We start from the raw sequence: 22,277 nt of genomic DNA on the forward strand, positions 1-22,277 counted from the left end.
TATGCAGAGGTTTTCAACTGACAAACTATGGATAACAATGAGAAAAATGGGTACTCCATGAAACTTAATAGTGCTCCCGAGGACCATCAAGGGAGAAGAGCATGAGTGGAATGTGGGACCCTATCCAGAGAAGTAGCAACACCAGAGATGGAGGCAGAGATGAGGACGTGGAGAGAGGGAGCAGCTAAGGACTCTAGATTCATGGAAAGAGAAAGGCTGTGTCTGTGTGCTGGCTGCCAAGAGGCAGGCTTGAGGAATGTGCCCTTTGGTTGTTTAAATAAATACACACATGCGTATAATTTCTAGTTAAGGAGCTCTGGTAGCATAGTGCTTACGAATCGGGCTGTGAACCACAAGGTCAGCAGTTCGAAACTACCAGCGGTTCCGCGGGAGAAAGATGAGGCATTCTGCTCCCGTAAAGATTTACAGCCTCGAAAACCCTGTGCAGAGTCGCTATGAGTCGGAACCGACTCCATGGCACTTAACAACAACAACAATTTCTAGTTACGTCCACTAAACAGGTCTAAAAACAGTGACAAACATAATAGCAATGAGATTCCTAGGGCCCAAACTGGGGCCCTGAAACACTATCTCTCACTAAAAGAAACCACAGCTTCTTAGAGAAATGAATGATTGCAAATCTGGAGCAAGAAACGTTTGAGACTGGAATATTCTGTCATACTGAAAAACCCAACAAACCCGTGACCACTGAATCTATTCCACCACACAGCAACCTCACAGGAAGGAGCAGAACTGTCCAATAGAGTTTCCAAGGTTGTAATCTGGCGCTGCAGCATCAGCGCTGGACTTTGAAGCAAAAGGTTAGCAGTTCAAAGCCACCAACTGCTCCTCGGAAACCCTACCCAGGGTCACTATGAGTCAGTACAGACTCGACAGCACTTAACAACAACAATCTTTATGAAAGCAGATTGGCACAGCTCTTTCCTGAGGAACAGCTGGCTGGTTTGAACCACCAACCTTTTACTTAGCAGCTGAGCACTACTGACCTGCTGCTCTACCAGGGCACCTGTGCAGACTAGATAGCAAAAAGCCAGAGGGAACAGCCTGAGCAAAACCTCAGAAGCTGAAATGCTCAGTGTAACAGTTTACCACCAGTCTGTGTGCAGAAGCATCAGAAGATGCTAGAGAGGTAGGCAGGGCCCAGAACACACAGGAATGGGCTGACAAAACTAGATTTTATTTTGTAAGGAATAGGGATCCCTGGGGATACACTAAAGCAGAGAGCAACCGAGTGAGAGCTTTACATAAAATAAAGGAAGGCCAGCTAACCAGAGAGAAAGAGGTGGCATGAAGGGACCTTTCTTTAAACCTTACACCAAAAAATATTCCTGAAGTGCTTTAAACCAAGCTACTGTTCAGCTCAAGAAGGTCTGATAGCGTATTTGGGCTACTAACCACAAGGTCAGCAATTCGAATCTACCAGCTACCTGTCAGAAAAAAGATGAAGCTTTCTGCTTCCATAAAGATTTACAGCCTCGGAAACCCTGATAGGATTGCTATGAGGCAGAAGTTTCTCTCGGGTATACAACCACCACCCACTATAATTTAGCTTAACCAGTAAAGAATGTCTGTCTCTTCAGATCTGTCTGCATGGGATCCAACTAACAGCATCTCAGGGTTAGATGGGAACATGAGGGGGCAGTGAGGGCATGTTAAGGAAGGAACAATTAGGAAAAGGAGGCTGACAATGGTTGTACAACTTAGAGAATACAATCAACATCATTAAATTACACACGTAGAAATTGTTTAATTGGTGTAAGTTCTGCTGTGTATGTTTTTCAACAACAAAAACAAATTCGTCATTTAAAAAAAGAGAGAAAGAGACCCTTAACTCACCTCAGTCATGACTAGCAGAGGGTGGGGGTGGGAGGTCCAGCACCCAGACTTCCTCTTTAAGCTCCTCTTCCTTCTCCTCCACGTTTCGAGCTGTCAGGGCTGCAGGAGGAGCAGGGGAACTGTGAGAAAGCCTCCCGTCCTCCTGTGGTTGACTCCTTGTCCATGCTGGATGAGACCCTAAAACGTCTGAAAGTTTGAATCACAACATGAGTCTTGCTGCAGGAATCACAAAGACAACTGCATTTCCTGAGCCCCCCAGCCCTACATTTCCACTGTGCTTCAGAGCCTCAAAGCACCTTCATGACCAACGTTAGGCATATAAGCACTTATCAGCTTCAGCAGATACAGGTCTGAAGACATTGGTGATTTAGGTCTGCGCCTCTTCTGGGCTTTCTCTGCCAGCTAACTGCACAGCACCATACCAGGCAGGCATACAGTTGTTGTTGTAAAGCGTCGTCGAGTCGATTTGGACCCTGTATAGAGTTTCCCAGGATGGCTGGTGAACTTGAACCACCCACCTTGCAATTCTAACCGACTTTGCAGTTCAGTGTATTAACCCACAGAACCATACCAGGGCTCCCAGGTACACACTTGTTGTTGTTAAGTGCTGTCAAGTCGGTTCCGACCCATAGCGACCCTGTACAGGATTCCCGAGGCTGTAAATCTTTATGAGAGCAGAAAGCCTCATCTTTCTCCCACAGAGCAGCTGGTAGTTTCGAACTGCTGACCTCAGGCACACACTAGGTACTTGCAAAATCTCTTTAACGGAACAAATGTGCCTCTTTGAAACCTGAACCAAACCTTTGAACTAAACCCCTACAAAGAACTGAGATTTCCAATCATCACTTATGGGATTCAAGAGGATTGGTAAGGCCATGAACAAAATGGCTAGTGTTTCTACAACATTATCTTTCTTTCTTTTTTAATCAGGATCCACAACAATGAACAACATACATCGCGATTACTCAGACACACAGACACATAAGCAAAGTTTCAAGAAATAATGCCCACTCGTACTAATTTACTCTCACAGTGTAGGGTGTACCAGGATGGCGTCTGTTCTAATCTCTTTTCTTTTACTTTATTAAAAAACTTTTGCGGTTATTGCCATTGAGCTAATTTTATAACAGGCAAAGCGACTCCTGATGTGGCACTGTAGGATAAGTACTGGACTGCAAACTGCAAGGCACGCAGCTCAAACCCATCAGCCGCTCCTCAGAAACCCTATACAGGATCGCTATGAGTCGAAACCAACTCAACTGCACTTAACAATAGGCAAAGCACTATACCACAGGGGTGTCTGACATTTGTATCCACCTGCACTTTCCAAATAGTATATGCAGAGGGTTTCAAAAAGTTTGAGGGAAAATCCCATGATCTTTTCATTCCATTTTTCTACGAACTTTTTGAAGCCCCCTAGTAGCTGATGCAGAAGTCCTGGTGTGGCACTCCAGGTTAACGTGCTGGACAGCAAGGTCAATTTGAACCATAAGGTCAAGGGTTCAAGCTCACCAGGTGCTCCTCGGAAACCTTATACAGGGTCGTTATGAGTTGGAACCAACTCGACAGCACTTATCGACAATAAGCATCTGCTGCTAAAGTTGAAGCACTAGTTGAAGCACAAGTAGCAGCGGGATGGCCTTGACAAGAAGAGTTGCCATCTTTGCCATGACCGATCAAGACTCATGACAACACAGACACACATCCAGAGCGCTTTCAAGAGCTGATTTTTTTCAGAAGGTTGCCAAGCCTTTCTTCTGTGAGGTGAGTCACCTTGAATCTCCAACCTTTTGGGTAGCATCTGAGCATGGTAACTTTTTTTGGACACTGCCAATGTGACAGAATTGTCACACTGTCATATGTCACACCTCCATGTGACAGTAGAACTCTACAGAAGCAGATCACCAGGTCTTTTTCCCGTGGAGCTGTTGGGTGGCTTTAAGCTGCTAATCGTTAGGTCACAGCCGAGCACCAGGGCTCCTTTGCACTACACTAAGGACCACTTAACGAGGAATGACTCAGGCCCACGATTCTTTAATCAGAAACCTCTGTAACCAGATGTGGTTTAAAACTCAGAGATTTTCAGACTTGCAATAGGTGGTAGTATATATACAGTGTATTTCATTTAAATCCCAATGCAGGCTAGAAGTAGGCACAGGCAGCACTTCCTAATAGAACATTTTTATATTTGGGGATGAAACGCATCAACATTCACATTAAACTAAAAACCAAACCCACTGTCACTGAGCCGATTCTACTCCTAGCAACCCTCAAGGACAGAGTAAACCTGCTCCTTAGCGTTTCTAAGACTGTGACTGTGGACGGGAGCAGGCAGGCTCATCTTTTTCCTTAGGAGCGGCTGGTGGATTTGAACCCCCAGCCTTGTGATTGTTGTTCGGTGCCATCAAATCGGTACTGACTCATAGCAACCCTATGCACACTGGAATGAAACTCTGCCCAGTCCTGGGCCAACCTCATAATCATTGCTCTATGAGCCATTGCTGCAGCCACTGAGCCAATCAATTTCACTGAAGTCTTCCTCTTTGCCTCTGGACCCTCCACTTTACTAGACATGTCACCTTCCCCAGGGACTGGTCCCTCCTTACAATATGTCCGAAGTATGACCTTGTGATCTGTTGTTAAGTGTTGTTGATTCGGTTCTGGCCCATAGCAGCCCTATATACGGTTTCCAAGGAGCAGCTGGTAGGCTTGAACTCTAGACCTCGCAGTTCAAACTGACTTAGCAGTCGAGTGCATTAATCTTCTGCCACACCAGGTCATTCACTTCAGGTAGGATAATTAAAGGGTGCAGAAACTCCAAAGTAGGTTCAGGTCAGTTTTAGGTGCCAAATTTATGGCAGAAGGGGAAGAGTTTAGTTTTCAGAACTTTCTGTATTTTGTCATTGCAGATAAGGAAATGAGGTGGTGGTGGTGTGCTGTGGAGTCGGTGTCAACTCAGAGAGATCCTGCATCGGGTTTCCGAGGCTGTAAATCTTTAAATGAATGAGGTAAATTTATGAAAAGTGCATTTACTAACCAAACACTGTTGTTTAAGCGCCATCGAGTGGGTTGTTAAGCGCTGTCGAGTTGGTTCCAACTCAGAGACCCTCTATAGGGTTTCTGAGGCTGTAAACCTTCAGAACCACAGGGTCGGAGGTTCAAGCTCACCACAGCTGCTCCTTGGAAACCCTATACAGGGTCACTATGGGTCAGAACAGACTCGACGGCACTTCACAACAATCACAACAAACCTTCAGAAGACCAGAAAGCCTCATCTTTCTCTCAAAGAAGCAGGTGATCTTGAACCGCCCACACTATGTTTAGCAGTCCAGTGCTTATCCTACAGCGTCCCCAGCACTTCTTTACTGAACAATGAAGACCCCACAGGACAGAAGTTAAGTCATAACTTGTAAGCATAATTCAGTCTAGAAAAACCCCAAACAACAAACCAGCTGTTATCACGTCAATTCTAACTCACGGCAGCCCCACGAGGGTCCAGGGAGAACCACACGCCACAAGAATTCCAATCACTGTGGTGGTCCTCCAGGGTGACTCAGTGGGCTCACACTACCACTTACCCCTTAGTATCTCAGGGCTTAGAAAGTGTGACGGCTCTGTACGACAAGCACTAGACTGTGACCCACATGGTCAGCAGTTTGAGCCCACCCGCCACTGGTGGGTGAAAAGATGAGGCTTTCTGTTCCCGCAAAAGATTTACAGCTTCAGAAACCCTATACAGGGTCTCTATGAATCGGAACCATCTCTACAGCACTTTACATCTCAGTGTTACAAGTCTCTGCCACCTGGGAACGGGGGCTCAGATGTTTTATTTGGACCACACGGTGGTGACTTATGGAATGTTTGGGAAGAAAGTTGACAACTGGAAAATTCTCACCGAAAAATTTGATTTCCAGCTTTGGGGGGCAAAAAAAAAATCCTGTGATTTGGTGACACTGGGCTAGTTAGTGGGAATCCATTCAACACTACCCCCTTGGAAGTTACAAGAGCCCCTTTAACTTGTGTCTGCCTTGAGACCCTTCATCTACAATTCCCCCATCACTGTTGTGTCCACATCCACATCTCCGCCCTGGAGAGCAGGACCTGCAGGTGTCCGTGTGTCTGAGAAACTGTGGCGTCGTCTCAGACTAGGGGACTGAGAACCTCGGGCACCTCCATGGGAGCCAATACCCTTCTCTGAACCTGTTTCCAAATGTACAAAAATGGGGCGAATAACAAAAGAGCCTCAGTTCCTTATCTACAATCCCCCAATCCCAAAAGCCACAAGAACCTAAACTTTACTCCCAAACTGGCAGCAAAATGTGACCTGGGTCGCCACCTGGTTCGTTCTCATCTTTACCCCATTCAACGTTTGACAATTCATGTGAGAGGGGGCTTCAAAAAGCGAAAACACGGAAATAAAAGAAAGTGGACTTTTTCTGGGAACCTTTTGAAGCCCCTTCGCGTTTGCGCAGCAGAAATCTTGGTTCGCTCAACACCGACCCATGGCCTGCTGGGAGAAGATGGTGGACGGGGTATGATACTTAATGATGAGATAGGGATCCTTTCACTCGTAACATCAGAACATTTCTGATTTTCAGGATAGTTGTGGCACCCAAGGAATCAACCAAAAGGCAGAAAACCTGCAATTTAGTTAAATGAGCAAGTGCCTGGCATACCAATAAGTATTACTATTCGCTGTTATCCCGTGGACAACCCGTGAAGAACTCCTATTCATCCTGTCAAGACCCCGTCAGGCTCTGCCCAAGGACTACAGGGAATTCATCCGCCTCCTTCAGCCTCAATTTCCCTCAACCAAAGCTCAAATCAAATCAAATCGCGCCTCTCAGGGTCACCGCTGCGGATTAGAAGACACTTTAGAAAAAAGCCCGGCTCGTAACAGGCTTTAGATAAGGATTCAAAGCTCCAAGACACTCATCCGGACGACGTCGCGCGTCTTTCGCCAAAGTCGCCCCACTACCATTCCTTCACCCCTGACGAAAAATCAAGTCCCCAACCCTCCAAATTTCTTAGCGACCCCAGTCCAAGCGTCTACGCACTTTAAGATTGCTGTCTGTCCGCTCAACTCTGAAAGACCCGGACAGTCAACTCGGAGAGAACCGGAGAATCGACTCCTCTCACTCGCGCCTCCTCACAGCCACTTCCGGTGCCTCGTGAATTTCTCCTCAGAGCTATTCCACCCAGAATCCTCCGCGCCAGCACGTGGACTCCATTTCCCAGAAGGCAGTGCGGAGAATTTAATTTGGTTTTCACTTTCACCACCTTTAGCGCTCCGGCTATAAATTCTGGTGTAGCGTTATAGGCTAAGCACTGGACTCCTAACAGCGAAGTTGGCAGTTCAACCCACCAGCTGTTTCGTGGAAACCATATACAGGGTTGCTATGAATCGCAGCCACTCTAAGGTCGTTAACAACAGAGGCCCCGTTGAGAACTCTGGAGGGGAGGGGAGGGAAGGTAGACAAAGAATAAAAACATGGTGGCGTTGCAGTCCAATATTTACTCCTGCCTTTCTTTGTAGACTAAAGTTTTGCCATTCCGGAAATTTACAACCAGTAGGTTACAATGGAAACGCATTGTGGAAGAAGTCGTTTTCCTGGGAAAATTGGACGTGGGGCGGGGGGGAGGTACGAAATTCATAAAGGAAAAGTGATAATCTCGCCAAAATTAGCGGAGAGATGCGGCTTTACCGTATCAGGCTCAAATTTAGTATGTAGCACATGCGCAGTAGAATCATGCCGTTTACGAATAGGGAGAATGGGAGTAAACGAGGGAATAATCCCGCCCCCTGCTTTGAGTTGACCTTTCGCAAAGGCATATGGGAAGTGGGATTCTCAGGTAGACAGTCCCGGAGGTAGTCGAGAAATCAGTGGTGCATGGAGGGCGTGGTTCGGCCTCAGGCCGACTGTGGGCTTGCAGCGCCGCCTTTCCCAGCGAGTTTATGCGGGGCAACTGAGTCTGATTCTCAGGCACTTTGGAGGATCCAGGGCCTGGCCGCATATCCCTAGGTCCCCAACCATGTTCCTAGCGCAACACGACCTTTTGTGGAGACAGAGAGCCCATAGGTGAGAGTTGGGACCAGAGAGGCTCCCAGTTGCTAAAATAACCTGTCCTCCCTAGCTAGACTTCCCACAACTCTCAATTTGTAGGATGACATCAAGAACCTCATACAGGAAGAAAGCAAAAGGTCATTAAGAAAACAAGCAAGAAGAAAAAGACCAAAACCGATGTCAGAAGATACTCTGTAACTTCTTTCCAGCATTGAGATGCAAAAGCAAATGGAAGAAGTGAAGAGGTACAAGAGCCGAACAAAAAATTTCAAAGGTTAGGTCGAGAAGACAAAGTCAAATATAACGAAATGTGCGAAGACTTGGAGTTAGAAAACTGAAAGGGAAGAACACACTCAGCATTTCTCAAGCTGAGGAAACTGAAGAAAAATTCAAACCTTGACTTGGGGTATTGAAATAATCTCTCAATTTATTAATTTCTGGGGAAATTATTGAATGATGAAGAATCAAAAGAAGATGGAAGGAATACACAGAGTCACTGTACGAAAAAGAAATGGTCGATGTTCAATCATTTCAAGAGCCAATGATCCTGAAGGAAGAAGTCCAATGTTCATTGAAGAACTTGGCAAAGAATGAGGCACAGGGAATTGATGGAATACGAATTGAAATCTTTCAACAAACTGATGCAGCACTGGAGGCACTCACTCATCTATACCAACTGACTGGAAGAGATCCATATTTGTGCCCATTCCAAAGAGAGGTGACCTAACAGACTGTGGAAATCATTGGACAATATCATTGATATCCCATGCTAGTAAAGTTTGACTAAAGATAATACAAAAACGGCTGCAAGCATACGTTGACAGAGAACTTCCAGAGCTTCAAGCCAAATTCAGAAGAGGACATGGAACGAGAGATATCATTGCTGATGTCCGATGGATCTTGGCTAAAAGCAGAGAATACCAGAAAGATGTTTACCTGTGCTTTATTGACTATGCAAAGGCTTTCAATTGTGTGGATCATGACAAGCTATGGATAACATTGCGAAGTATGAGTATTACGGAACACTTAATTGTGCTCATGAGAAACCTGTGCATAGACCAAGAGGCAGTTGTTTGAACGGAACAAGGGAACACCGAATGGTTTAAAATTTGGAAAGGTGTGCGCCAGGGTTGTACTCTTTCATCATATTTGTTCAATCTGTATATTGAGCAGATAACCCAAGAATATGGATTATATGAAGAAGAACATGGCATCAGGATTGGAGGAAGACTCATTAACAACCAGATATGCAGATGATACAACCTTGCTTGCTGAAAGTGAAGAGGGCTTAAAATACTTACTGATGAAGCTCAAAGACCACAGCATTCAGTATGGGTTGCAGTTTAATGTAATGAAAACAAAAATCCTCAACACTGGACCAATAAACAATATCCATATAAATGGAGAAAAGATTGAAGTTGTTAAAAACTACATTTTGCTCAAATCAACCATCAATACTTATGAAAGCAGCAACCAAGAAGTCAAATGACGTACTGCAGTAGGCAAATCTGCTGCACAAAACCTCTTTAAAGCATTGAAGAGCAAAGATATAAGTTTGAGAACTTAAGGTGCATCTGATCCAAGCCATGGTATTCTCAATACTCTCATATGCATGCAAAAGTTGGACAATGAATAAGGATGACTGTAGAAGAATTGATGCATTTCAGTTATGGTGTTGGAGGAGAATATTGAAAGTGCCATGGGCTGCCAAAAGAACCAACAGATCTGTGTTGGAAGAAGTGCAGCCAGAGTGCTCTTTGGAGGCCAGGATGGCCAAAGAGGAAGACCCTCCGCGAGATGGACTGGCAAAGTGGCGGCATCAGTAGGCTCAAGTATGGCAACAATTGTGAGGTTGGCCCAGGACAGGGCAGTGTTTCGTTCTCTTGTGCATAGGGTCGCTGTGAATCAGTGCTGACTTGATGGCACCTAACAACATCATGGTTACCAGGGGTGGGAGCATTATTCACTGGCTAGAGGGCAGACACCTGTTAACTTGGGTGATGCAGAAGGCAATATACAATAAGAGGAAGATTAGCAGAAGAAAGAGGAGGTCACAGGAACCAGTGCAAGAATTAAAGGGAATAGGGGTAAATACTATAAACTGATGGTAAGTGGAAGGGATCGTAATCATTGAAATTAAACAAAGGGTATGGCTCTTAAAATGTAAAATTCTTTGCTTTGTAAATCATTACTCAAATTCACAAAGCAGTTTTTAAAAAAAAATACCTTCACATATTTTTGTTTTGTGATATTTTTGTTTAATAAAGATTTTGTAGCGATACTTTTTGACTTGTCTCCTCAGTTCCTTGATGATCGGCACATGATGTGTCTCTCGCCGTTTGTGCTTGTTTGACTCTGTGTCTATGTTGTTGTGTTGTGTCTCAATTTACACATATGACCACTCAAGACTCTCAGGATCGATAAGGAAGCCTTTATTAGCTGCCCAGCGACTACAGCCTCCCTAAATGTGGGAAAAACTGCAGCCCCGACCCGGTTTTTCAAAGAGTATTTATACATAGGCAGTCTGACATGATCTTGTACAAACCAAGCGTATGCTGTATGCATGAGCTGTTACGGTGGGGGCTAGGAGTACATCAGCTGGGACAGTTACTTCTCAAGATTAACTTGGGGAGGCGGGTACATCTGCCACGACAGTTAGTTTTCAAGATTAACTTTGGCCGGCTCTTCTCAAGGTTAGCCTTGGCCGCTGGCCACAGTATCCTGTGATTCAGGCAGGCTCACTCAGATGTGAGGAGTTTGCATAAGCAGTGTTACAGAAGCCAAGTTTAGCCAGAGTTAAGGGGAGAAGGGGGTTTCTGAATCCACTTCAGCCTGATTCTTTCTTAGATGTCTTTAAATTCAGTTCATATGGAGGGTTATTAACTCCCAATATCCCTTCCCAAGGAAGTCCTGGGCCCTGCAGTCAAACCTGGAGCTCTGGGCAAATTCTCACTTGCAGACCTTGATCTCCGAGTACTCAGTGGTTCTGTCAGCCTCCAGGTCCTGAATCTCGGGAAATCTATGCCTCTGGAAGACGAGGGAGGCATAATGGAGCTCCTGATCCTCTCCAGAGGCGGGGGTGGCCACAGCTGGGGGCAGGTCGTGGCGGGGGCTGCCTTGCTGGGACTCCTGCCGGTGACCCTGAGTGGAGGGGAGAAAGATTAAAATAGGAGAATGGAGGCCAGGAGAAAGCAAGCAGCCTCCACAGGGGAGCATTTGGTCTTTGATCCACTCATTCTTTAAACATATATCAGGCCCTCATTCATTCAACAAATCAGTAAGAGTAATCATGCCTGGCTAAGGAGCCCTGGTAACATAGCAGTTAAGTATTCAGCTGCTGACCCAAATGTTAGTGGTGGGAACCCACCCAGAGGCTCGAAGGCAGTAAAACCTGGTAAGCTGTTCCAAAAAAGATTACAACATTGGGGGGGGGGCGGGGAGTGGGAAGATCATGAAATTTTTCCATAAATTTTTGAAGGCCCCCTCATAAAAATAAATAAGGATTACAACATAGAAAAGAAAAAAGATTACAGCATAGGTAACATATGAGTCATAAGTAACATGGGTCATAGATAACATGTGGGTCATAGGTAACATATGAGTCAATTTTACACTATCCTATGGGGCTTCTGTGAGTCAGAATTGGCTCAACTGCACATAACAACAGCTGTTTGAACCCACCAGCTGTTCCGAGGAAGAAAGATGAGGCAGTCTGCTTCTGTAAAAATTGTTGTTGTTGTGAAGTGCTGTCAAGTCGGTTCCGACCCATAGCAACCCTGTATAGGGTTTCCGAGGAGCAGATGGTAAGCTTGAACTGCTGACCTTGCAGTTCAAATGGCTTTGCAGTCTGGCGCATTAACCCATAGCGCCACACCAGGACTCCATAAAGATTACAACCTTGGAAACCCTATGGGGCCATTCTGCTCTGTGCTTTAGCATCTCTATAAATCAGAATCGACTCTATAGCAAGAGGTTTGGGTGTTTGGGGAATCTGCCTTCCAGGTGTTTTAGGTATTTCACAGGTTCAAAGCAGCTGGATGTAGTTGTGAAATTGTGTCACTAAAATAAAACAAACCCGTTGGTATCAGTATGATCTTGCCTTACAGTGAAGCATGTGAGAGTAGAACTTCTCCACAGGGTTTCCTAGGCTTTAGTATCTACAGAAGGCCTGAACTGTTAACCACAAGGTCGGCAGTTCAACCTCCCAAGCTGCTCCTTGGAAACCCTATACAGGGTTGCTATGAGTTGGAACCAACTCAACGACACTTCACAGCAATAACAGAGGCACCTTGGAAGTCAGGCCTGGCAACTGCTTTTGAAAGCTCTGAAGATTCTGTAGAGCAGTTCTAGTCTGCCCATGTGAGTCAACATGAGTTGGACTCAACTCCATGGTATCTAACAACCACAGATATTCCCCCCAGGAAGCCTCCACTTCTACAATGAATTCCCACCTGCTGCCTAGAGCCTTTGGAACCATGGTAGCTCTGTTGGATAAGCACTGGGCTGCAAACCACAAGGTTGGCGGTTCAAGCCCACCATTCATTCCTTGGGAGAGAGATGAGGCGTTGTGCTTCCACACAGATTTATAGGCTTAGAAACCCTGTGCAGGGTCACTATAAGTCACAATTGACTCAACAGCACTTAAACAATAGCAGTAGGTTTTTGGGGAGCAGGTCACCAAGTCTTCTCTTCTGCTGAGCCACTGGGTGGGTTCAAACTGCCAACCTTTCTGTTAATCCCAGCATGCTTAACCATTGCACCACCAGGGATCCCAGCACTGGCTGGGTACAGGGAGACATGTCTGTGGCTGGGGCCCAGGGGGGGCAGGTGGGAGACAGGGTAGGAGGCAAGGAAAGCAGATGGGAGACACCTCTAAAGTAAGAGATTGTCAGGCTTGATGCAAATGAAGGTGTCTGGACTTGGTTCTTTCAGAAGAGGGTGGACCCTGAGGTGTGAAAGGTCAGGGACAAGTGGGTGTGCAAAAAAGAACTGGTGTCAGAGTGAGGGTGGTCTTGAGGTTACCCCCAATTTGCAGTTGGTATCAGAACTGAAGTTGGTCTTGGGGTCTTGAACTTTGAAAATGGGCAGTCATTATTTTGGGGTGATCCCACTGGCATTTAGTCTGGGGAAGCAGAGAGAAAGTGGGTCAGGGGTCCTAACTGAAATGAGGAGGTGGGCACAGGAAGACCCAGTCTGAGCCCAACAGGCTTCCAGCTCAAGAGACAAGACAGAAGGCAGAGAGAGGGAGGTAGGTTGGCTTCTGACTCATGGGCTGGGTGACAGGGTTGGTGGGGAACCAGGAGAAAAGCTTATTGGGTCAAAATGACAACTTAAGCCATCGGAGGAGCCTGGTGAGGACCCATCTGGGAGGTTTGTCACTCACCCTCAAGACAGTGCCCAAGACTAAGGGGGCATCTGATCCTGCAACCGCCGGCACCTTGGTTGCCTTCTTGCTGTATGTCATCACCCTGAGCGGTGGCACCTTGGTTGCCTTCTTCCTGTATGTCTTCACCCTGAGGAAGGAGCCTTGGACTTTCAGGCTATAGCCTCCGGTTAGCTCAGACTTGGAGTGGGACTTGTGGTCCTGCTTAAGTGTCTGGAAGGGCTGAGCTGAGCCAGCCTGGTAGGGGGAGGGCGGCCTGGGAGCCCTGTCTAGCCCTAGGACTTTTATTAAAAGAACTCGAGCGCCCCCTCCTGGAAGGCTGGGCTCAGGGGTGGGAACTTATCATGCTCTGAATCTTCCTAGTTACCATGCAATCAATTCTGACTCCTGCTGACCCCATGTATGCAGAGTACATCTGTGCTCCATAAGGTTTTCAAGGCTGTGCCCTTACGAAATATCACCAGGCCTGTCTTCTGATGCACCTCTAGGTGAATTGGAATCACCCGCCTTGTAGTCAGTAGCTGAGTGCTTAGCCCTTTGTAATACCCAGGGACTCTTTGAATCGTTGCCAGGGACTTAATTTTGTAGGATTCCTTGGATGGCGCTGCGGGTTATGTGTTGGGCTGCTAACTTTAATGTCAGCGGTTCAAACCCACCAGCCACTCTGCGGGAGAACGATGAAGCTGTCTGCTCCTGTAAAGATTCACAGTCTCAGAAACCCTAAGGGGCAGTTCTATCTACTCTGTCCTACAGTATGGGGTCACTGTGAGTCTGAATTGATTGAGTGGCACTGGGTTGATTTTGGCTTGGGTGGTGCAAACAGTTAAGCGCTCGACTGCCACCCAAAAGTTGGCTGTTTAAAACTATCCAGAGGTAGATGCAGAGATTGAGGCATAGTTTGAATGGGTAAAGAGGGGAAATAATACTAAGATGCTTGGCTGTCTTTTTTTTTTTTTTATGTTTTATTGTGAATTATGTGATAGTTTACATGGGATACCATAGGTTTTACATTCATTCTGTCATATATCGTTTCATTGCCATAGTTACAATCCCATCCATGCATCATCAACCAACCAAAGGGTATATCCTGCAAGCCTGCCTCCCCCCACCCCCCTGCCCCGGGGTCCTCAGCACACAGCCCCTTTCCCTCTCTGGATCTCAAGTCCCCAGCCTCTCCATCTCTCCGCATCATTGTCTCTGCCTCCATCTCAGGCATCATGACTTCCCTGGGTAGGGTCCTGCTCTCCGCTCTTCTCCATTGTTGGTCCCAGGGTCCTCCACTCCTAGACTGAAAAGTTAATCACTCCCCTCCTTGCTGTAAAATGTCCACCTTTACATTTCCATCCCTCAAATCAGTCCTGATAACAATTATTCACTATTGTATCACAAGAGAACCATCTGCATTTCATTTCATCAGCCCTTACTAGACAGGTTGGATACTACTCACTGGAGACTCTACCTTCCTCCATGCCCTCTGGATCTAGCTTCCCTCTTGAAAGCTTGTGAGCCAGTCACTTCTTGCCTTTGTAGTCTCCCTCCCCCCCCCCCCATTTTGGGTAGCCAATGTCCAAGTTGCCCATCCCTGTCTACTCTTTGTGTGGAGGGGGTGGGAATGATTCTTGCAGTGAGGATTTGTTTCCTCTTTTGAGCTACTGCATCCATAGGTGTAGGTCATGTTCATCAAATTGTATCAGATGACTCCTCTTTTCCTCTTCTTTCTTCTTCTAGTTGAGCTCTGATCGTCCAGTCATTGAAGCCAGGTCAAGTGGGTATTATCTACAAGTGTGGGTGTTCTTGTGCATATGCCCTCTCTTCTTATCAGCTGGATGCTTCACTCTCCACTCTAGTCCTCTGTGGCTATGTCACTGACTCTGGGCCCAATAGTCCCCAGGTCTTGCCATACTGCTGGCCAACCAGGTTTCCACCCAGGTTCACAGGAGTCTATTGAACGTTGTAGGGCTTAGCTCGCCGCTTCATTGCTGTTTTTCCCTCACTTCCCGTTATGGGTGACTTGTGTGGTCACCAATCAGAGGGTGTATTCCCATTGCATCTTAGTCTTGGAAGAGGATTTGCACTGAGGGGACCTGAACACTTGCCTTGATGTCTCTTGGGCAAGCAACTTGCTTGTTCTTGTAGTAACAGTCAGTCTGCCCCTATTGTTTTGTATTTTTCCTGTAGGTCTTTCTTTCAAGAAGTATCTTCTGTTTTGATGTTTGACTGTCTTTTGAATCTTGGTTTCTCTTGCCTACTACTGTAAAATAGACACTTGAGGAGGAGAGAAAGGAATAGCCAGAAACATCACCATAGAAAGCTTGTAAGTCCATCTTCAGCCTATAACGGGTTGGAATATCTAAAATGAGGCTAGAACTTGCCCAGAGAAGGAGGCTTCCTGTGGAGCCTTTGCATTGCATAAGACAATAGGTGGAATCCATATCCCCATTGAGAATTTTCTGAGGTGGGAAATTTCGTCTTGAAAGGACAAGCAGACCAACTTGGAGCTGCTAGAAGAGCAGAAGATACTTCTTGAAAGAAAGACCGACAGGAAAAATACAAAACAATATAGGCAATCTGATCGACTACTTTGACAAGAACAAGCAAGTTGTTTGCCGGGGAGCCATCAGGGCAAGCAGTTGCGTCCCCTTAGGACAAACCCCCTTCTAAGATTGAGACTCAAGGGGAATACCTGAGCAGGCCTATGGTCTTGCCAGTGACCATGCTGGTCTACCAATAAGGGGAAGTGGGGGAAAAACAGCAATGAAGTTGTAAGCTAAATCCGACCACGTTCAACAGACTCCTGTCCACCTGGATTGAGACCTGGTTGGCCAGCAGTATGGTGAGACCTGGGGACTCCTGGACCCAGGGACATGGCCACAGAGGACTAGAGCAGAGAGTGAAGCGTCCAGCTGATATGAACTGAGGGGAGATGCACAAGAACACCCACACTTGCAGAGAACACCCATTTGACCTGGCTTCAATAGCTGGATGATCAGAACTCAACTAGAGGAAGAAAGAAGAAAAAAAGAGTAATCCACTATAATTTGATGAACTTGACCTATACTTATGGATGTAGTAGGTCAAAAGAGGGAACAAATCTTTACAGTGAGGATCATTCCCACCCCTTTGGTACACAGGGTAGACAGGGATGGGCAACTTAGACATTGGCTACCCAAAATGCGGAGACTACAAAGACACTGGCTTACAAGCTTTCAAGAGGGAGCCTAGTTTCACAGGGTACGGGGGAAGGTAGAATCTCCACTGAGTGGTTTCCAACCTGTCTAGATAAGGCTGGTAAAAGGAGATGGGGCTAAGACTCTTGTGGTTCAATAGTGAATAATTGCTATCAGGACTGATTGAGTGTTGCAAATGTAAAGGTAGATGTTTTGTAACAAAAGGAGGGGAGTGGTTGATCTTGCAGTCCAGGAGTGAAGGACCCTGGGACCATCAAGGGAGAAGAGTGGAATGTGGGACCCTATCCAGAGAAGCAGTGACACCAGAGATGGAGGCAGAGATGATGATGTGGAGAGATGGAGCAGCTGGGGACTCTGGACTCTGGGAGGGAGAGGGGCTGTGTGCTGACGGCGGGGGGCAGACTTGCAGGGTGTGCCCTTTGGTTGTTTAAGTGGTTGTATATTCCTGAGTGCTTTGGTGTACATCCAAAAAAAAAAAAAAAAAACCAGAGGGAATGGAAGCAAATGCTGTTGAATGATGATGGATGATGGATGGAGGGGACTGTAATCATTGCAATGAAATAAAATACGATAGGATGAATGTAAAGCTGATGCTCTCCCATGTACACTATTACTCAATTCACAATAAAAACTTTTTAAAAAACCTATGGTGGTGATGGTAAATATAGGTGTGTATAAATGTGTGTATGTATATTATAAAGCAAAGTAGTTAAAAAAAAAAAAAAAAAAACCAACTACCCAGAGGTGCCTGGTCATCAACTTCCAAACAATTGGTGGCGGTAGTGGTGATGTGCCATGGAGTTGGTTCTGACTCATAGTAACCTTGTACAGGGTGTCAGAGGCTGTAAATCTTTATGGGAGCTGAAAGCCTCATCTTTCTTCAACGAAACAGCTGGTAGTTTCGAACTGCTGTCCTTGAGGTTCATAGCCTGGTTCGTAGCCACTACGCTACCAGAACTCCTTAGTCATTGAAAACTCTCTTGGAGAACAGTTCTCTGACACACATGGATTCTGGGATGAGTTGGAATCAACTCGACAGCAATTAGTTTAACTTTGGTGTTTTGGGTCTCAAGTCCCTAGGTCCTTGGGAAGCACAAATGGTTGGCACCCGACTACCAACAGAAAGGTTAGTGGTCCAAATCCACCCAGCGATAACATGGACGAAAGTCCTGGCAATCTACGTTGGACCAGTCAGCCATTGACAAGCCTCTGGAGCACAGTTCTACTTTAACACAATACACCTGGGGTTGTCAGGAGTCAGACTTAGTAGCCAGCAACTCAATTTTCTAAATCAGGTTTTCTAAATCTCTGGTCCAAGTCCAAGTTCTCACCAAACCACTGACGGTCCAGATCTCCACCGGGATTCGCGGGGACTCCAGTCCCCTACCCCCAACCCAGGGGAGGGTACTCACACGAGGAGGAAAATGAGGCAGGAACCCAGTAAGAATACGGTCGTTACACCAGCTCCCATGACGACCTGGAGAGATTCTCTCCCGGGTGCCCCTGCAGATGAGAGGGGGAGCGGGGGAGGGAGGATTTAGGGGACACCCTCCGAGCCCACTCCTTCCCACAGAACGTGAGCTCTTCTCTTCGTGAATCCCTAGGCACCGACCCAACACACCCCTGCCCTCCAGCCCCCGCCCTCAGCTCAAAGCCCTTCAAGATGACCCTCCACCCCACCCAGGCCTCGGCGCAGCAGACCCCCGACCTGGCAGCATCAGGACAGAGAGGCTGTGGGCCCCGTGGTCATTCCGGGCCTCGCAGTGGAACGTCAGGTCTGGGCTGAGCTCCCCGCGGAAGATCAGGGAGCTGTTGGCCCAGGTCTCCGAAGAGGTGACCGTGACGGTGACGTGGTTGTTGTTCCCCTCCACCAGCGTGTCCCCAACCCGCCAGCTCAAAGACGGGTCCGGCCGGCCTCGGGCGGAGCAGCTGCAGAGCAGACCCTCGGCCTGCGGAGAGCACGAGGGTACGAGCAACTGGGGAGGGTCTGTGGGGAGGGAGGGGAGGGCTCAGTGGAGGCCCCGCCCACCCGAGACCCAGGCGTCCTGCCCCCAGAGCCCCCACACTCACAGATCACAGAGAGGCGCAGGGAGACGCTAGGGGAGCCCAGCGGATTCTGAGCTCGGCAGATGATCTCCCCTTCGTCCTCCTCCTGAACCCGGGCCAGGTCCAGGACCCCGGGGTCCGAGGTCTGCAAGGGGCTCAGGGGGCCGCTCCTCCGGGTCCAGCTCAGCGTGGCGGGAGGGTTGCTGTCGGCGAGACAGACAAGGCGCAGGGACTGACCCTCCAGGACAGGGAGGGACGTGTCGTTCCTGAAGTTTTCCGGGACTGGGGGGAAGAGGAAAAGAGGCAGGAATGACGCGGAGCTGAGGATACAGGGACCCTCTTTCACGCCAGTCTTCCGGACACCCTGGCTCTCTGTGTGGCTCTCTGTCCCTCCTCTATACCTGTCCCGTTTGCTTGGAACGCCATCACTCTCAGGTTCTCTGGAGGGTCTGAAAAAGAGGCAAGGGTCTGGCTCAATGCGGGCAGGAGCTCGCCTGTGCGCAAAGCGAGTGACCCAGGGGCAGGGGAAGGAGGAGATTGAATCACCTACTGACCCCCAGGTACACACCGCACAAGGGATTCAGGCAGGTAGGAGGCCTGCTACCATTGCCCTGGGGACAGGTCCCCTCCCAGTTCTGAGTCCCACCCTCCTGGAAACCTGCCCCGCCCACACTCACACTGCACGGAGAGGTCCAGCGAGCGCTCCCGGGAACCCAGCCTGTTCTCCGCTCTGCAGGTGTAGCGCCCCGCCTCCCTGGGCCTTATCCGAGACAGCTCCAGATTCAGGACTCTGGGACCCGAAGAGGGGGACCAGGAGAGCGTCCTGTTGCCCTGGACCCAGCTCAGCGTGGCCGGGGGGTGACCGTCAGCCACACAGAACAGCTGCAGAAACTCGCCTTTCTGGACTTTCAGAGGAGAGTTTCCCTGGGGGACTGGGACTGGGGCTGGAGGGGGCATGAAGAGGATGAAGAGCAGGGTGCCAGTTCCTTAGCCCCCAAACCTTTCTGTTCCCCCAAACAGAGGGCTCAACCCCATTCAGATCCACCCACCCTCTGTACCTGATGCTTGGCCTCTGGAAATTCTGATGACAACGTCCTTCGGGGCGTCTGCAACAAGAGTGTGACCCGCTTTAGGAGGGATGTCTTCCCCACAGTCAGAGCACCCAGGACAGAAGGTGTGACTGTCCCTGGTCCTGCCTGGGACCATGCAGCCAGCACCATGGGGACAGCCATGCCCAGAGGACCAGGCTGCTTCCCAGGACCCACTTTTCTCCCCGGGGACTCTCCCGAGCCCTGGCCTGCTGGCTGCCATGACAATTTCTCACCTCCCTGTATTCCTAGCTTGTCCCCATACCCCAAAGTCCTGCCCCCAACTCACAGGCCACCTTGAGCTGGACAGTCCTCTCGGCACTCACACCATTGCTGGAGAAATCCACTCGACAGGTGAGCTCAGTGTCGTGGTCCTGGGGTCTCCGTGTGAGGGTAAGCTCAGAGAAGAAAAGGGTGCTTCGTGGTCTAATTTCTTGATGGTAGAGGGCTGCCCCTGTCCAGGAGAAATTGGGGGCTGGACAGCCCTCAAAGTCCCCAGGAAACACACAAAGCACTTTCACAAGTTGTTCCGACTCCAGGGTCTCAGGGATGTAGACATCGGGCTTCTGTGTCAGGTCTGGGGGGAAAAGAGGAATTCTAGCCCCAGACCCTTATCCTGTCCCCACAGTCCCTCCCCAGTCCATCCTGGCTCAAGCCAGCATCATACTTGTCACATTCAAGGACAGCGTGGATTTCAAGTAACTAAATTTCACACTATCTCCTCTCTCCACCCGAAAGAAGTATGTGGCTGTGTCTTCCTTATGAGCATTTATGATCACCAGTGAGCAGCTCCCCGTCTGGGGGTTCCCAAGAAACTGGAACTGGCCTCCTCTCTTGGGTTTTACTTCTTTGTCTGGGTTGTTTGTGACCACCAGTACAGTCTTTCTCCGGAACCAGTAGCCATGAACAGGATCAGAGTCAATCCAACCTTGCTGTGGGTAGGAGAAGTTACAGGGTATGGAGATGCAAAGCCCCTCCTGTACCGTCACCGATTCCTGCACCTGCAGCTTGTATCCCTTATCCTGAGCCTGGGACCTTTGCCGAGACCAAGACCCAGTGTCAGCTCCTGCCTGAGGCCACCGGCTTCCAACATACTCGGTCCTCCACAGCAGCAGCAGCAACACCAACATTTCTGCAGTTAGAGGAACTGGACCTAGCGCTGTCTGGTTCTGGGTCAGTCTGTGTATCTGGGAAGGAAGTGCAACCGGAAGCCCCATCGGGGAAGAGCAGACACTGTCCACAGGAGAGGAAGCTTAGCAGCTCTAGGTTCCTGGAAGATTGTCTGCAGTTTCCTCCTTCATCTTCTAAAATGAGGGCAATGGGTCACAAAGGTACAGAACATTACTAGAGTAGCAAAGGGCTCTGGGCCAGGCCAGGCCTTAGGGGAGGGAGCCCCAGGAGTAGGGCTTACATGGAAGATTGTTGTCTTCATTTCCTAAACGTCCCTGAGGGGCACAAACAGTGTGCATTTGACTGCTAACCTAAGAGTTGGTGCATCAAACCCGTCCAGAGGTGCCGTGGAAGAAATGCCTGGTGTTCTGCTTCCATAAGATTACAGCCATGACAACCTACGGAACACAGTTCTACTTGGACACACACTGGGGTCACCCGGAGCAGCAAGTGACTCAAAGGCAAAGGGTTTGGGTTTTTGTTTTCCAAAAGTGTCACAAAGTGGGTGACTTAAAACAAAAATTTACTGTCTCAGATCATGTCAACATGATTGGACCAGGTTTGGCAGTTGAAAAGTAATTATCCCCCTTGATGACATCTAATATAATGTAATAAACTCAGTTATGAACAGCCAATCGATTAAAGGGAAGCTTCCTTTGGGGTGTGGCCTGCTTCCAATATATAGGACAATCCGGCAAAACATGTTTGCTCTCTGCTCACAGTGGACTGGATCTTGCATCTAGCTTGTCCTCCAACCTCTGGTTCCTTGGACTTAAGCCAATGGCCTATTCTACTACCTGGCAATCCTGGAAGTCATCAATAGCTTGCCTTTTTACCTGCCAGACCTGCTTGCCTGCCTGCCTTCTAACCTGCCCATCTTGGTTTACCTGACCCAGACTTGGGACTCTCCCACCTCTACAACCATGTGAGCCATTTCCTTGATATAAACTTCTCTTTACATATGTATACTTAAGTCTCACTGATTTTACTTCACTGAAGAACCCAGCCTAAGAGAGATCTGAAGGCTAGAAATCTGAAACGAATTAAGGTATTAGCAGGGCTGCCTAGCTTTTTCTCTAGCAAAATTGATCCTCCTTGGTCACTTCTAGATAATGATTGCTGTTGTTTTTAGATGCCTTCAAGTCAATTCCAACTCATGAACACGGCCTGGTCCTGTACCATCCTCACAAACCTTGTACTTGAGGCCATTACTGCTGCCACTGGGCCAATCCACTTCATTGGGGTGGTTTTCCTATTTTTTGCTGACCTTCCACTTTACCAAGCAGGATGCCCTCTTTCAGAGACTAGTCTCCCTTGAGAATACATGTAAACATTGTTGAATTGGCAGATATTTTATTGTGTTTGTATATTTTTACCACAGTAAACAACAACAAAAAAAAGTTGAAATGGCAAATGTTTTCTTATACATAATCTTGTCATAATGAAAAAAAAAAAATGGGGGGATGAAACACAAGGACCA

The 22,277-nt window shown here is 47.9% G+C and overlaps 1 protein-coding gene across 1 annotated transcript; it reads right to left on the minus strand.

The window, feature by feature from the left end:
• Nucleotides 1-10,871: 10,871 nt before the first annotated feature.
• SIGLEC10 (sialic acid binding Ig-like lectin 10) lies at nt 10,872-20,844 on the minus strand. Its single transcript, XM_006868389.1, has 10 exons — nt 20,295-20,844; nt 19,917-20,204; nt 19,598-19,645; nt 19,217-19,483; nt 18,941-18,988; nt 18,564-18,821; nt 18,174-18,480; nt 17,825-17,996; nt 13,306-13,542; nt 10,872-11,063 (listed from the first exon to the last, which is right to left on the minus strand). Exons 1-10 carry the CDS (start codon nt 20,842-20,844, stop codon nt 10,872-10,874), a joined length of 2,367 nt encoding a protein of 788 aa, XP_006868451.1.
• Between the last annotated feature and the right edge of the window lie 1,433 nt (nt 20,845-22,277).

Source organism: Chrysochloris asiatica, unplaced genomic scaffold, assembly GCF_000296735.1.
Source record: "Chrysochloris asiatica unplaced genomic scaffold, ChrAsi1.0 scaffold00116, whole genome shotgun sequence".
In the NCBI taxonomy this organism is placed as follows: Eukaryota; Metazoa; Chordata; class Mammalia; order Afrosoricida; family Chrysochloridae; genus Chrysochloris; species Chrysochloris asiatica.